This window comes from Schistocerca gregaria, chromosome 2, assembly GCF_023897955.1.
Source record: "Schistocerca gregaria isolate iqSchGreg1 chromosome 2, iqSchGreg1.2, whole genome shotgun sequence".
NCBI lineage: Eukaryota > Metazoa > Arthropoda > Insecta > Orthoptera > Acrididae > Schistocerca > Schistocerca gregaria.
The window spans coordinates 1,047,222,847-1,047,239,630 of NC_064921.1; the positions used below are offsets into that span (position 1 = coordinate 1,047,222,847).

Genomic DNA, 16,784 nt, shown 5'->3' on the forward strand with positions numbered 1-16,784 from the left:
GACACTGAACACGCTTTCACACACATTTCAGTGCTATCACATTAACTGACTGAGTGAGTGTCTGTACAGGTTACATTCCATATATATTTCCCTTTGAGTCTGTGCACAATTCCTAAGTATGTAGCTTTGTTATCCCTCCACATGTCCTTAATTTTTGTTTTTAACTTCATAATCATCTACAGTATTCGAGACGCCAACGTTGACGATGTCTTCAGCTACAAGAGGAAGATGATGCACGTGCAACTACTCGTACTAGGACAGGAAGCCGTAAGGGAGCTGGCCGTTTCAGAAACTTTACAACCTTGCAGACTGTTTTTTAGACAATGCTACACCAAGAATAGAATTTCCACAAGTAAAAAAAATTGTGCAGTTAACACTACATCCAAAAGACAATTGCAAAACTGTCTGGCAAAAAAAGACAACTTCACCATTTTTTTCTTATATTCAGATTCTGTCTTATCCGTTCACTAACACATAAACCAGATACTGCCTGAGTCTGTTGCATTTGTCACGTTAATTCACTAGGACTTTCTTGGCATGAAATCAGCTGGCTATGGAAGAAGTAACGGACTCACACAGATGTAGTGGCGACCGCCCACTGCACTATGGGATTACATTGGCGCCAACTATCAGCTGTCATTCGCAAAGTCTGTTTCACCACAATGTATAATGCCGCACATTGTGCTATGCAGTTACTCAGCTTCCAAGCACTGCTCATCGCCAATCCCATAACTGTATTAAAGTTGTCCAGGTACATTCTAATTTTCGCAGCCTCTTTAATGCTTAAATCCTGTTAGTATGAAGAGTCTGCTAAAGTCAGTGTCTGCTCAGACCTTTATTTTGTGTTTCCTCATAAAGCTGTGATCTGCAACAAGAGATTTTTTTAAATTCCTGTACCTGATATGCCACTAACGTTTGCCATAGCACTGGCTAACGGCACGAGTAGCCTGTCTCTCATAGCTGCTGCTACATTCGCAAGGAATGTTATCAATGTCTGCAGCTCTGAGGGGTACGCAAGAAGTCCCAATTACATTAGGTAATTTTGTTTCTTTGCAGGAGTGGCGATTTCAGTGTGTACCAGATATGCAAACATGTGCCTGAAAACAGATCAAAATTCCTTGAAGCTTTTCGTCTCGAGGTGTTCCAAACACAGGTCTGCGAATGAGCACAAATTCATGTCTGGGCAGTCATGAAGTGTCGCCCACACTTCAAATTTGCCTCTCTCTCTCTCTCTCTCTCTCTCTCTCTCTCTCTCTCTCTCTCTCTCTCTCTCTACACGAAGGAGTAGAGAGCGCTGTTTCAGATTCAGTTAAAGAGATGCGGTTTTTATCAGCCAATAACCCAGAAAACAATGAGAGATCTAAGACATTCCAATGTGGAGCCTGTAGGAGGAGCCCTGGTATTCAGATGATAACCAAGGTAAAGCCCAAAGTACTACGGTCCGAAATAGGGTACTGAAACTATTTCATTTTGTTTCTGGAACAATGCCATCCATCGTTCTATTGTATCACACACACACACACACACACACACACACACACACACACACATATATATATATATATATATATATATATATATATATACATATGCCTTGATGGAATTTCCTGAGACCTTCAGTGTTGATACATCGTAGACCTCTTGCTTGCGACCAGTTAGGATGATAGACATGGAGGTGCTGCGGAAATAGAGTGAGACAGTTGAGACTCTGGGTTGGACAGCAAGCGTTCTCGGATAGACGAAGACGTAGCCTCAGTTTGATTGTATTCTGTTTTACATTCTTTGATGATAAACTGCACTATTGTCACAAAAAAGATGCAAAACGACATAGGTTGGTGACTAGAGAGTCTCTTGTTCTAATCTTCTTAATAGTAAGTTTTTATTTTAATATACAAATATTGTTCTCCACTCCTAGGAGTAAAGGAGTAGAGTGGGCTGTTTTTTATGTGGCCAATTGCAGAGTTCCTGTTTCGACTAACTACCATGCGAGCAGGACCGGAGGTTCTCAGTTCCGTAGAATGTCCAATGTTATTTGTCTTGATGAGAACAGTGACTCTACGAATGACGTTCTATATTTTGTGCAAATGTAAGCCACGATCACAGTGGACACTAATGTATGAGTGAGATTTTGATGGATATTTCTTTAGGTCATTGACAGCCAGTTACTTTCCCGACAGAGGCAGTCACTGTAGGAAGCTAGGATTTTCGTAGAAATGAGAAAATGGTGATATGGCAGTGATAGCTAAAGAGTTGCATTTCCTTTCAGGTGACGCAACATTGGACGACTTGCTTTTCCATGACGATGAAGTGAAGACGAGGACAACATAACAACTATTCCTTGGGCGGAGAAAATTTCCTATCAGATTGGGCATCGAACTCCGGGTCCGCTGCATGATAATCAGACGCGCTGACCACTCAGCTAATGAAGCGAACGATCGTAGACAGTTAACGCGACAAGTGCACAGAGAATGATAATGGGATGATAGTGGCATTGAAACAGAGGATGACACGTTAAAACCTGAAATACCTTTTTCCGAAGCTGTTTTACAGAGGAAGAGCCCACTGCAGTTCCTTCTCTAAATCCTCGCACCAACGAAAAAATTGCTGACATCGAAATAAGTGTTCAAGGAATAGAAAAGCCACTCAAATCACTCAACAGAGGAAAGTCCATTAGACCTGACGGGATACCAATTCGATTCTACACAGAGTACGAGAAAGAAGTTGCCCCCCTTCTAAGAGCCGTGTACCGCAATTCGCTAGAGGAAGGAAGGTTCCAAATGATTGGAAAAGAGCACAGGTAGTTCCAGTTTTCAAGAAGGGTAGTCGAACAGATGCGCAAATTGTAGGCCTATATCTCTGACATAGATCTGTTGTACAATTTTAGAACATGTTTTTTGTTCGCGTATCATGTCATGTCTGGAAACCCAGAATCCACTATGTTGGAATCAACGTGGATTCCGGAAACATCGATCGTGTGAGACCCAACTCATTTTATTTGTTCGTGAGACCCAGAAAATACTAGATACAGGCTCCCAGGTAGATGCCATTTTCCTTGACTTCCGGATTTCGCACTGTCAGCTGATAAACAAAGTAAGAGCCTACGGAATATCAAACCAGCTGTATGGCTGGATTGAAGAATTTTTGGCAAACAGAATACAGAATGTTGTTCTCAATGGAGAGACGTCTGCAGACGTTAAAGTAACCTCTGGCGTGCCACAGGGTACTGTTATGGGGCCATTGCTTTTCACAATATATATAAATGACCTAGTAGCTAGTATCGGAAGTTCCATGCGGATTTTCGCGGATGATGCTGTAGTATAGAGAGAAGTTGCAGCATTAGAAAATTGCAGCTAAATGCAGGAAGATCTGCAGCGGATAGGCACTTGGTGCAGCGAGTGGCAACTGACTCTTAACATAGACAAATGTAAAGTATTGCGAATACATAGAAAGAAGGATCATTTACTGTATGATTATATGATAGCGCAACAAACACTGGTAGCAGTTACCTCTGTAAAATATCTGGGAGTATGCGTGCGGAACGATTTGAAGTGGAATGATCATATAACATTAATTGTTGGTAAGGAGGGTCCTTACAAAATGTAGTCCATCAACAAAGGAGGTGGCTTACAAAACACTCGTTCGACCTATACTTGAGTATTGATCATCAGTGTGGGATCTGTACCAGGTCGGGTTGACAGAGGAGATGGAGAAGATCCAAAGAGGAGCGGCTCATTTCGTCACAGGGTTATTTGGTAAACGTGATAACGTTACGGAGATGTTTAGCAAGCTCAAGTGGCAGACTCTGCAAGAGAGGAGCTCTGCATCGCGGTGTAGCTTGCTCTTTAGGTCTCGAGAGGGTGCGTTTCTGGATGAGGTGTCGAATATGTTGCTTCCCTCTACTTATACCTGCCGAGAAGATCACGAATGTAAAATTAGAGAGATTCGATCGCGTACGGAGGCTTTCCGGCAGTCGTTCTTCCCGCGAACCGTACGCGACTGGAACAGAGAAGGGAGGTAATGACAGTTGTAAAGTGCCCTCCGCCACACTCCGTTGAGTGGCTTCCGGAGTATGAATGTAAGTGTAGAATATACCAGAAATCCGTCGAGAACGAACTCGGGGGAAGGGGGCTGCGCCGGGGGGGGGGGGGAGGCGGGTGGAGGGGGGGGGGGAGACATGTGCCTGTTGACGTCACCAGATCCCCCAAGACCGTGTTCATCGGCACTTCCTCAAGCAGTACGAGAAGAAACAGCAGCAGAGTCTCCAGAAGCTGCCCTCTGGCTTTCGCCGAGGAGTGCTGAGGTCCGGCCGCCGAGGCTGCGGCAGCATGTCCAAGGGCCACTGCGTTCGACTCCCGGTCGCGGCGGGCCAGGCACACTCGCCCAGGGCCCTGGCGGCGCCTGCGATCAGCGCCAGCTGCCGCTGTGTCTCCGACAGCTCCTCTTCCATGTTGTCCAGCGTGTCCTGGATGAGGGCCGCCAGCCGCACAGTCGCTGAGGGCGCGCCCACAGGCAGCTCCAATTCCAGGAAGTCGAAACCCACCACCTCCACGCGATCCATGTGCCGGCAGTACAGCATGAGCAGCTGTTCCAGCAGCCGAGACACCTCACTCAGCACTGACTCCTCCGTGAGTTCTCCGGCGATTGGCTGATTGTCTACAGGAATCTGAAAATAAAGGTTTACCCTTCAGGCTCCCATTTCGAAACAAAAGAACTATGAAATTACACTACTGGCCATTAAAATTGCTACACTAAGAAGAAATGCATATGATAATTGCGTATTCATTGGACAAATATATTATACTAGAACTGACATGTGATTACATTTTGACGCTATTTGGGTGCGTAGATCCTGAGAAATCAATACCCAGAACCACCACCTCTGGCCGTAATAACGGCCTTGATACGCCTGGGCATTGAGTCACACAGCTTGGATGGCGTGTACAGGTACGGCTCCCCATGCAGCTTCAACACGATACGACAGTTCATCAAGAGTAGTGACTGGCGTCTTGTGACGAGCCAGTTGTTTGGCCACCATTGACCAGACGTTTTCAGTTGGTGAGAGATCTGGAGAATTGCTGGCCACGGCAGTAGTCGAACATTTTCTGTATCCAGAAAGGCCCGTACAGGACCTGCAGCATGTGGTCGTGCATTGTCCTGCTTAAATGGAGCGTTTCGCAGGGATCGAATGAAGGGTAGAGCCACGGGTAGTAACACATCTGAAATATAAGGTCCAATGTTAAAAGTGCATTCAATGCGAACAAGAGGTGATCGAGACGTTTAACCAACTGCACCCCATACCACCGCGCCGGGTGATACGCCAGTATGGCGATGACGAATACACGCTTCCAATGTGCGTTCACTGCGATGTCGCCAAACACGGATGCGACGATCATGATGTGGAAACAGAACCTGGATTCATCTGAAAAAAATGACGTTTTGCCATTCGTGCACCCAGGTTCGTCCTTGAATACGCCATCGCAGGCGCTCTTGTCTGTGATGCAGCGTCAAGACTTACCGCAGCCACGCTCTCCGAGCTGATAGCCTATGCTGCTGCAAACGTCATCGAACTGTACGTGCAGATGGTTGTTGACTTGCAAACGACCACATTTGTTGACTCAGGGATCGAGACCTGGCTGCAACATCCGTTACAGCCATGCGGATAAGATGCCTGTCATGTCGGCTGTTAGTGATACGAGGCCGTTGGGATCCAGCACGGCGTCCATATCACCCTCTGAACACACCGATACCATATTCTGCTAACAGTCATTGGATCTCGACCAACGGGAGGCAGCAATGTCGCGATACGATAAAGCGCAATCGCGGTAGGTCACAATCCGACCTTTATCAAAGTCTGAAACGTGATGGCACGGATTTCTCCTCCTTATACGAGGTTTCACAACAACGTTTCACCAGGCAACGCCGGTCAACTGCTGTTTGTGTATGAGAAATCGGTTGGGAACTTGCCTCATGTCAGCACATTGTAAGTGTCGCCACCGGCGCCTACCTTGTGTGAATGCTCTGAAAAGCTAATCATTTGTCAGCATATTCTTCCTGTCGGTTAAATTTCTCATCTGTAGCACGTGATATTTGTGGTGTAGCAATTTTAATGGCTAGTAGTGTAGTAACTAAAAGCACTGTGAAAAGTAAAATAAATGCTAGGTGATAGTAGTATACAGAAAATACCCAAAAAGTGTTGAAACTGTAGAAAGTCGCGTGTATGTGTGTGTGTGTGTGTGTGTGTGTGTGTGTGTGTGTGTGTGTTAGCTGGCGGGGGATAGGGGTGGGGTGGGGGTCTGTTATGTTTTGAATTCAACTGATGAGTGACAGCAGCGGAGACAACCAGCAACATTTGCCCCGTGTGTGAGCATAGCGCCATTGGACACAGCACATCTAGGAAATGGTTTTCTTGTTTTCAGGTTATTCACTCTCCAAATTCAGATAGACCTTGGGGATTTGATGAACATATGTAAACTCATTAATGCACAGTGATCATCGTCAGTGTACTAGAGAACTGTCAAGGCCATGAACTGTGATTAATCAACCATTCAGCAACATTTGCATGAGATGAGGATGTATGGGTACCGCTTGCTCTAAGTGAAAATCACAAAAATGAGCTGTGGCCATAAGTACATCTCTGCTTCCTCGTCATCATTTCGTTTTCCTATCATGTTTCGTTACCGGTTACTGGAAATGATGTCTTTATGCAAAGAAGGGAAAGCAGAAAGTTGGAAGATGTGTATAGAGGGTATATACAAGGGCGATGTTCTTGAGAACAATTTCATAGAAATGGAAGAGAATGTAGATGAAGATGGAATAAGAGATATGATACTACGTGAAGAGTTTGACAGAGCACTGAAAGACCTAAGTCGAAACTCCATTTGAACTACTGGGAGAGCCAGGCGTAACAAAACTCTACTATCTAGAAAGCAAGATGTCTGAGACAGGCGAAATCCCCTCAGACTTCAAGAAGAATATAATAATTCAGATCCAAAAGAAAGCAGTTGTTTACAGGTGTGCAAATTACCGAACTATCAGTATAATAAGCCACTGCTGCAAACTACTAACACGAATTCTTTGCAGATGAATTTGGATTCGGTAGAAATGTTGTAACAGGTGAGGCAATACTGACGCTACGACTTATCTTAGAAAAAAGATTAAGTAAAGGCAAACCAACGTTTCTAGCATTTGTAGACTTGGAGAAAACTTTTGACAATGTTGACTGGAATACCCTCTTTCAAATTCTGAAGGTGGCAGGGGTAAAACACAGGGAGAGTTACAAGAGTCGAGGGACATGAAAGGGAAGCAATGGTTGGGAAGGGAGTGAGACAGGGTAGGAGTCCCTCCCCGATGTTATTCAATCTGTATATTGAGCAAGCAATAAAGGAAACAAAAGAAAAATTCGGAGTAGGTATTAAAATCGATGGAGAAGAAAAAAAAACTTTGAGGTTCACCGATGACATTGTAATTCTGTCAGAGACAGCAAAGGAGTTGGAAGATCAGTTGAACGGAATGGATAGTATCTTGAAAGGAGGATATAAGATGAACATCAACAAAAGCAAAACGAGAATAATGGAATGTAGTCGAATTAAATTGCGCGATGCTGCAGGAATTAGATTAGGCAATGAGACGGTTAAAGTAGTAAAAGAGTTTTGCTATTTGTAGAGCAAAATAACTGATGATGGTCGAAGTTGAGAGGATAATAAATGTAGAGTGGCAATGGCAAGGAAAGCATTTCTGAAGAAGAGAAATTTGTTAACATCGAGTGTAGATTTAAGTCTCAGGAAGTCGTTCTTGAAAGCATTTGTGTGTAGTGTAGCCATGTATGGAAGTGAAACATGGACGATAAATAGTTTAGACAGGAAGAGAATAGAAGATTTCGAAATGTGGTGCTACAGAAGAATGCTGAAGATTAGATGGGTAGATCACGTAACTAATGATGAGGTATTGAATAGAATCGGAGACAACAGAAATTTGTGGCACAACTTGACTAGAAGAAGGGATCGGATGGTAGAGCATATTCTGAGGCATCAAAGGATCACCAATTTAGTATTGGAGGGCAGCGTGGAGGGTAAAAATCGTAGAGGGAGACCAAGAGATGAATACACTAAACAGATTCAGAAGGATGTAGGTTGAAGGAGGTACTGTGAGATGAAGAAGTTTGCACAGGATAGTGTACCATGGAGAGCTGCATCAAACCAGTCTCTGGACTGAAGACCACAACAACACAAGATAGAGGATGGAATGGATAAGCCCAAACAAAGCAGAAACTCCCTCAACAAAGACTGCGCGCATCCGCAAAATATAATTTTATCTATATGGCGGATTACCGAGGTTGTGGTCTACCAGGAAGAGCTTCCCCGCGGTGTAATCGGGACTGCTGACATTTGCAATCCAACAATGACGGCCAGGAAGATTGCGTGAAGCGAGTCTACTGCACGTTAAAGCCTGCCTGCATTTTGGTAGACTGACAAAAGCACTATATAGGTGTTCCGTTGGGAAGTCATTCCGTCCCCACCTTACTCACCTGATCTCACGCCCTCATATTTTCACCTTACCCGATCTGTATCGATAAACCTGCATGGAGCTTCCTTTACCGATGAAAATGTACTCCGAACATGGCACGATGAGTTCTTATCCTCAAAACGTCGTGATTTCCACAGTCGCGGAATCGAAAAACTATGATAGCGTTGGCCGACTGTTGTAAATAGTGAACGAGAGCATGCCGTTGTTGACTACAGTTTGTGTTATGTGTATCTGTTCTGTTTATTAAACGTACGGGAAAATGCTACGAACATATGCACCAAACCAGTAATCTATTCGTAGGCGTAATTGCCTTGATAACTTCAATGTGGGTGCACTGCAGGGTCTGGGCCTCTTGCAGGAAAAAACACAGGACAAGTCGGTGAACGGAGCGTCAACACTTCTATCGTGTAAGAAGTTGAGAATTTGGGCGGGACCGCATGCGCGTCCGAATGGCTGAGGCGGATAAATTAACTGCTGGTGTTAAGCGAGAGATTCGAGTTAGAATCCCAGTCCGTCTTAAGTTTTCAGTTTTCACCACAGAATTTTTTGGATGCTGGATTGCGGCTGGTGTCGATCTCTCCTTCGAAATAAGAACACTCTCACTGTGTAACACATAAAACACAATACCACCCTCACTCCCTATACGTACGATATTTTCCTTTCTTTTTCTGTAATATGAAAAACACATTTTATTGCAATTATAATGGGTCATACTGAGCCTTCGATATCGCCGTGATGTAGTGGTGTTGTAACGGGTGACGACGTATGTGTGCGGAGAGTTGGTTTGCTGGGAAGAGCTAGTACTGTCAGGTAATGCTGTGTTTGTAGTTTGCAACAGGTTGGTAGAGGCAGCTGCGAACTATACTGTGCAGCCACATTATTAAATCTACAAGTTGAACTACTTGAACAGAAGACAAGAAGAATGAGCCGCTAATCAGAGCTTAAACATTATCTTCGGTTGTCCTATTTACAGGCGCAAACAGTAATTACGATTTACATGAGCTTCGAATTTCTTACGAATGTATCTTCCTTTCAGATCTACATCTACATGACTACTCTGCAATTCACATTTAAGTGCTTGGCAGAGGGTTCATCGAACCACAATCATACTATCTCTCTACTATTCCACTCCCGAACAGCGAGCGGGAAAAACGAACACCTAAACCTTTCTGTTCGAGCTCTGATTTCTCTTATTTTATTTTGATGATCATTCCTACCTATGTAGGTTGGGCTCAACAAAATATTTTCGCATTCGGAAGAGAAAGTTGGTGAGTGAAATTTCGTAAAAAGGTCTCGCCGCGACGAAAAACGTCTATGCTGTAATGACTTCCATCCCAACTCGTGTATCATATCTGCCACACTCTCTCCCCTATAACGCGATAATACAAAACGAGCTGCCCTTCTTTGCACCCTCTCGATGTCCTCCGTCAATCCCACCTGGTAAGGATCCCACACCGCGCAGCAATATTCTAACAGAGGACGAACGAGTGTAGTGTAAGCTGTCTCTTTAGTGGACTTGTTGCATCTTCTAAGTGTCCTGCCAATGAAACGCAACCTTTGGCTCGCCTTCCCGACAATATTATCTATGTGGTCCTTCCAACTGAAGTTGTTTGTAATTTTGTAATTACAATATATAATTCTTGTGTGACGTGCCACTTGATTTCAGAGCTCGAAGTTCAGTTTCTGTGTTATTACTTTATTAGTCCCGGTAGCCGGGTTGTATATGTAGCTAAGGAGTATACTGTACTGATGTGGTGTTATCAGGATTTTTAGTTTGCTCATAAAACAACTGATTATTATTTGTAATCAACTTTTATTTAAAACCATTTTCGTATTTTTGAAGACTGTTGTTTCAACTATTGCTGTTAAGGGCAACATACAAAAGCAACCTCTGAAATAAGAAACCGTAGTAAGCTTCGGAACATATTGTAACGGAGTGGTGTTCGTTGTGAGTGGGGAGGTAGGCCAGGGTGAGTTTATGTGAATCATTCAGTGACAGGGTCGTTCTCTCGGATTCGACAAGAAAGCAGCACCAGCAGTAATACCGACGTCTCAAGCAGAAGAGGAAGAGGTGGAGAAAGTATGTGAGAATACTCAACAGATTACTCGCTACGTAAAGGGAGATAATCAATAATAATGAGAGATTGGAATAAGGTAGAAAGGAAACGAATAGACGAACGAACTACGAGAGAGTATGGGCTATGTAGTAGGAATAAGAGATGAGAAAGAGTAACTGAGTTGTGCGGTAAATTGCGGCTAGTACTAGTGAACACACTGTACAACAATTGCAACAGGATTGGTTTTGTAAAAGGCCAGCAGAAACATGCGTAATCCGTTCCTATATCATGTATTGTGACCCCTACTCAGGAGCATATCTGGACTTAGATCAAGATTAAGTAGATTAAGGTCGACGACAATCGCCCGCAAAAATTAAGTAGAAGCGAGTGGGACACTGAAGTACTGAGGATTGATAAGACACGTTTGAACTACTCTAAGACTGTATATATTGCGATAGTGAATACGATAGTAAACAATTCAGCTGAAAAGTAATGGACATCTCTAATGGACACAATCACAGAAGTTGGAGAGACAAACATATCTTCGAGGAAGATAACTGCAAGGAAACCTTAGGTAACAGTAGAAATACTTTACTTGATCGACGAAAGAAGGAAGTAAAAAAGTGTTTATCGAAAGAAAGGAAGAGCACTATGTAAGTCACTTTGGAATGAAAAAAAAAGGCGTAGAGGGTAACCTATGCGAATGGACTGCTTGAAAATGGTCGTCGAAAGGACTATCCAATATTTAAGAAAGTCAAAACTATCTTGGATGACATTAAAAACAAGGACGACAACACGAAAAGGGTACTGGGAATTCTGCTTTTAAACATGTAAGAGAGAGTGGTTATGTGGTAAGAGGACACTGACGGCCTCTACAAGGGCGAGGAGTTCTCTAATGACGAGCTTGAACTAGAGAAAATAACAGTCGAGTTGGAAGTCAGTATTCAGAGGCGTTGGTGTGTAGTATCTATGAGTCTGGAGACATGCAATCAGACTTTTGGCAAAATGTCAACCACATAATTTCGAAGAGAAATAGAGTATATAAATGCGATAACTGAAACACAATCAATTTAACGGCACGTACATCCAAGTTTCGGAAATTAAAATTAAGGATTTGCTACATGACAGTCAGTTTAGCTGTAGGAAATGTAAAGGCGCCAAAGGGGCAGATCCGACGTTGCGCTTAATAATGCTTGCAGCTCTTAAAGCGTTCGTCAATACAAAACGATACAAGATGTTAAAACTTTCGAGAGAAGTGCGAATAAGGTATAATGAAAGACGAATAATATAGAATATCAACAACGACCAAGACAGAACAATAAGAGTTGCAGAACGAATTACTCGGACTGAAAGGCGGATAAGACAGGGATGCATGTTCTCTGCCCTAGTGGCCAATCTATACATGGAAGCCATGATTAAAATAAACAAATGCATGTCCGAAATAACAGACACCATTGATGGCCTGCATCCGTCTAAAACGAAATTGGAATTATATACTAATACCTGCTGACGGGCTTTGATATATATCAACGGGGACAGGTGAAAATGTATGCACCGACCGGGACCCCGGGAACTCCTGCTTACGCTCTATCCATCTGAGCCACCGAGGGCACAGAGGACATGTCCGAAACGACAGACACGAAATCCATATATGTATGTAGTTCTGGCTATACCGGCTATGACCCTCTTCTGTACGGATGCACACACATTACCTGAACTCGTACGGGAATAGGTAAGAATGTCTTCCACGAGTAATGAGTGTGTTGGGTAGGTACACTACGAATGTAGTGTGTGGACATACAAGGTGAGAATGTGGGTCTCGCGGGAGGTGTACGCGAGATAGTCCCTGCAGTCGCGCTATCCTCTGTGCCCTCGGCGGCTCGGATGGAAAGAGCGGCTGCCATGTGAGCAGGAAATCCCGGGTTCGAGTCCCGGTCGGGGCACTCATTTTCAACTGTCCCCGTTGATGTATATTAACGACTGTCAGCAGCTGAAGGTATAAATATATAATTCTAATATCAGTGATAAGATTCACTGATAACGTCCTACGTCAAGGTCGGCACCACTCTGGTTCTGTGAGTCGCAGTTTCTTTATAACTGTTATTATTTGTTTCATGGTAATGGATTTGTATTTGTTTATCTATAATTGTTATTATTTGAAAAGTTTTCAATCAGCTGCAGAAAAAAGCCCACCTGCACGTGGCGGGATTGGAGCCGGGTGCCGGGGTAGCGCTACACTACCGCCTCGGACCTCGAATCCAGTCACAGCGACCAAGAGGCATTCACAGACCCACCATAAGCAATCCGACGGTGGGTCATTAAACAAAAGCAGCAAGTGAAAAAAGAAAATAAAAAAAGATAGAGCCGCTGCCATGACAATTAAATATTAGACAGTTTACAATGAATGGCGTGTTTCACCCCTTCGAAACAACGTTCCTCTGGCACTTAGAGTTAGCCAATATTTAGAGTCGTTCGTAACAACTCACCAAATTTTGTATACAACGTGTACTCTGATGACCCAAAAGAAAAATCACATCAGGATCTGACCAAGGTAAAAGTTTATAATCAATAGAACCACTAAGTCTTCATACATGTGACAATAAAATTCCTTTTTCCTACGTAATTAAAATGGTTCATACCTAAATAACATACTCTAGAGTCAGAGTTTTAGGAAAAGAAGTCGCACTGGTGATCAGTCAAGTATTACTTCATGAAATGATTATCATTTGCAGGAGAACATGGCTTTAACAGCACCCTTCTAGCTCAGGGTTGAAAGCCTTACTGGCTGGCTTAGAGAAGGGAAGCACTTTAAAATAACACTACATAAAATAATTAGCTTGTGGAGCTCCACTTAACTTCCAAATCCCCGAGATGTCATCATACAACTCGTCACATATATTTCATAATAGCAACAGTTATCTGTTAAAATTAAGAAATTATAACATTTGCTGGCCATACCTGTGGTTCAGAATCTTAGGTAAGTTAGAATACGTGAATCATAAGGTAAAATATTTGGCCAGTAGATCACTTTTAACGAATGGGCCGGACCCATCCACAGAACACGAACACTACCGCTCTGTACAAGGACACATACGCCCAAATCTTCACAAGTACTTTATTCAGTACGCTGGAGAAACAGAGTAACTCAGTATTTCAGTGCTGCCAAATCCACAGCTTAAAAAAGGCCGCGGGTTTGGCCTTTAATTGTTATATAATAATTAGGCGAAGCTATCATTACTGAACTTCAGTATGGTGATTGTCTCAGTAAACTTACAGTTTTGCGTCTACTCTCACTACTACTTCGTGACTGTGTTTCATCACTACTGCTGCTGCTGCCATTTACTTTCACACTATGTTCGCTGTTACCGTCTGAAACATCTGTAACAAAAAATACATACACTGTAATTTAATATCGATCTGATATTTGAAATTTAATTAGGTCGCAAGTTTTTCCATTATCACGACTACTGGAATGGTTGATGCCAGCATCCAGTGCTTGACCTTCGCTCAGCATGTGACAGTCACTGTTATTACCCTCTTTGGCAACTCTTGTAGCCGCTGACGGGGCTTCATCGACTGCTTCGTTTCCTCCGCTAAGTGGTGACTTCGCCTTATCATCTGTTTCAGGACCACTTCTGCCTTCTTGGCCTCCCTCATCATTTACTCTGTTGGCACCACTGACTTGCACCTGCTCTGCGTCACCACCGGCTTCGTCTGACGGCACCTTCTCGCCAACCTCATCACTGTTCCTGACTAGTGGCTGAAGGGTGGCACTGATCGGCGACAGTGTTAATTCGTCGTCCTTTCGTGACGTCAGAACATCCTCAGGCAGTTGCGTGGTGTTTTTTTCTCTGTTTTTGTCCTTTGCGTCAGCTATCCCATTTTCATCCCTGTAAATTTGAAATAAGGCAATAAGCTTAGAATTTTCAAAATTTTCATCGGTAATTCGACAACTTCATCTACGTTACAAATAACTGGAATCCTATTACAGGAAAGTGTATTAGTGGTGTTTATGTTAGTTAGGTACCTTGCGCCCGATTGGTGATATCAATGATAAAACTGACTCACCATATGTACTATTTCAAAGAATCTGATGTGAAACAAGCAAAACTTTCAGAATGAAATTTTCACTCTGCAGCGAAATATCCGTTAATATGAAAATCCCTGGCACATTAAAACTGTGTGCCGGCCCGTGACTCGAATTCGGAAACTTTGATTTTCGCTGGCAAGTGCTCTACCATCTGAGCTACCCAAGCACGACTCGCCACCCTTCCTCACAGCTTCAATTCCGTCAGTACCTCGTCTGTACTGTGAGAACGGGTGGTGAGTCGTGCTTGGGTAGCTCAGATGGTAGAGCACTTGCCCGCGAAAAGCAAAGGTCCCTAGTTCGAGTCACGGGCCGGCACACAAGTTTAATCCGCCACCATGTTTCAAGTACAAATTATTTGTCTTAGAAATTTGTATTAGCTATTAACACATTTTCTCCTGATTGGGCCTAGAGCTTCGCAGATATCTTATTGTACAAGTATCTCCTTGCTTCACCTCGATTAATATTCAAAATAGCCAATTAGGTAACAAGAAAATCAGAAATACCACAGCACCAAATATGGTCTATGCTAGCGAGAGCTACAAAACGAAATATATGAAAGAGAGATGGAAACAAAGAGAACAACCGGAGAGACTTGAGGATAAAGTACTTAGATGGCACAAATATAAAATGCTTTTTTTCGTAGAGACTATAAGGCAAATAAAGGATATTCATTACACACAAATTTCACATATTGTCATTATGCACAATATGATAACTGGTAAATCGAAACAAAAAAGCTATGTGCAAGGAGAAGTCAAAAAGTAAAGAGACCTTTGCAGTTTCCCGTCTTAGAGCTTGGTAACACTAATGGTATACAGGGGTGAAGTATTGTCGTGTGTAATAATTCTACACAACGTTTCATTCTAATTCCCGCTTTGTAGCTGTGTTGAAGGCTGTATACATGGAAGAAGCCTGGAGATACTGACAGGTTTCAGATAGGTTACATAATGGTAAGACAGAGATTTAGGAACCATGTTTTAAATTGTAAGACATATCCAGGGGCAGATGTGGACTCTGACCACAATCTATTGGTTATGACCTGTAGATTAAAACTGAAGAAACTGCAAAAAGTGGCAATTTAAGGAGATGAGACCTGGATAAACTGAAAGAACCAGAGGTTGTACAGAGTTTCTGGGAGAGCATAAGGGGGCAATTGACAGGAATGGGGGAAAGAAGTACAGTAGAAGAAGAATGGATAGCTTTGAGGGATGAAGTAGTGAAGGCAGCAGAGGATCAAGTAGGTAAAAGGACGAGGGCTAGTAGAAATCCTTGGGCAACAGAATATATATATTGAATTTAATTGATGAAAGGAGAAAATATAAAAATGTAGTAAATGAAGCAGGCAAAAAGGAATACAGACATGTCAAGAATGAGATAGACAGGAAGTGCAAAATGGCTAAGCATGGCTGACTAGAGGACCAATGTAAGGATGAAGAGGGTTATCTCACTAGCGGTAAGACAGATACTGCCTACAGGAAAATTAAAGAGACCTTTGGAGATAAAAGAACCACTTGTATGAATACCAAGAGCTCAGATGGAAACCCAGTTCTAAGCAAAGAAGGAAAAGCAGAAAGGTGGAGGGAGTATATAGAGGGTCTATACAAGGGCGATGTACTTTAGGACAATATTATGGAAATGGAAGAGGATGTAGATGAAGATGAAATAGAAGATATGACATTGCGTGAAGAGTTTGACAGAGCACTGAAAGACCCAATAAACTAGGCCCCCGGAGAAGACAACATTCCATTGGAACTACTGACGGCTTTGGGAACCTAGTCCTGACAAAACTCTACCATCTGGTGAGCAAGATGTATGAAACAGGCGAAATACCCTCAGACTTCAAGAAGAATATAATAATTCCAATCCCAAAGAAAGCAGGTGTTGACAGATGTGAAAATTACCGAACTATCAGTTTAATAAGTCACAGATGCAAAATACTAACGCCATTTCTTTACAGACGAATGGGTAAACTAGTAGAAGCCGACCTCGGGGAAGATCAGTTTGTATTCCGTAGAAATGTTGGAACACGTGAGGCTGTACTGACCCTACGACTTATCTTAGAAGAAAGATTAAGGAAAAGCAAATCTACGTTTCTAACATTTGTAGACTTGGAG

At 43.0% G+C, this 16,784-nt stretch overlaps 1 protein-coding gene across 1 annotated transcript in view; it reads right to left on the reverse strand.

Moving 5' to 3' along the window:
* Positions 1-1,598: 1,598 nt before the first annotated feature.
* LOC126336101 (uncharacterized) overlaps positions 1,599-16,784 on the reverse strand; it is a 101,958-nt gene continuing 86,772 nt past the window's right edge. Inside the window, exons 4-6 of the mRNA XM_049999581.1 lie at positions 14,115-14,470; positions 13,855-13,958; positions 1,599-4,663 (exon numbers count right to left, since the gene is read on the reverse strand). Coding sequence (XP_049855538.1) covers positions 4,214-4,663; positions 13,855-13,958; positions 14,115-14,470 — 910 coding nt within the window. The 3' untranslated portion in view covers positions 1,599-4,213. The remainder of the gene's footprint in view (positions 4,664-13,854; positions 13,959-14,114; positions 14,471-16,784) is intronic.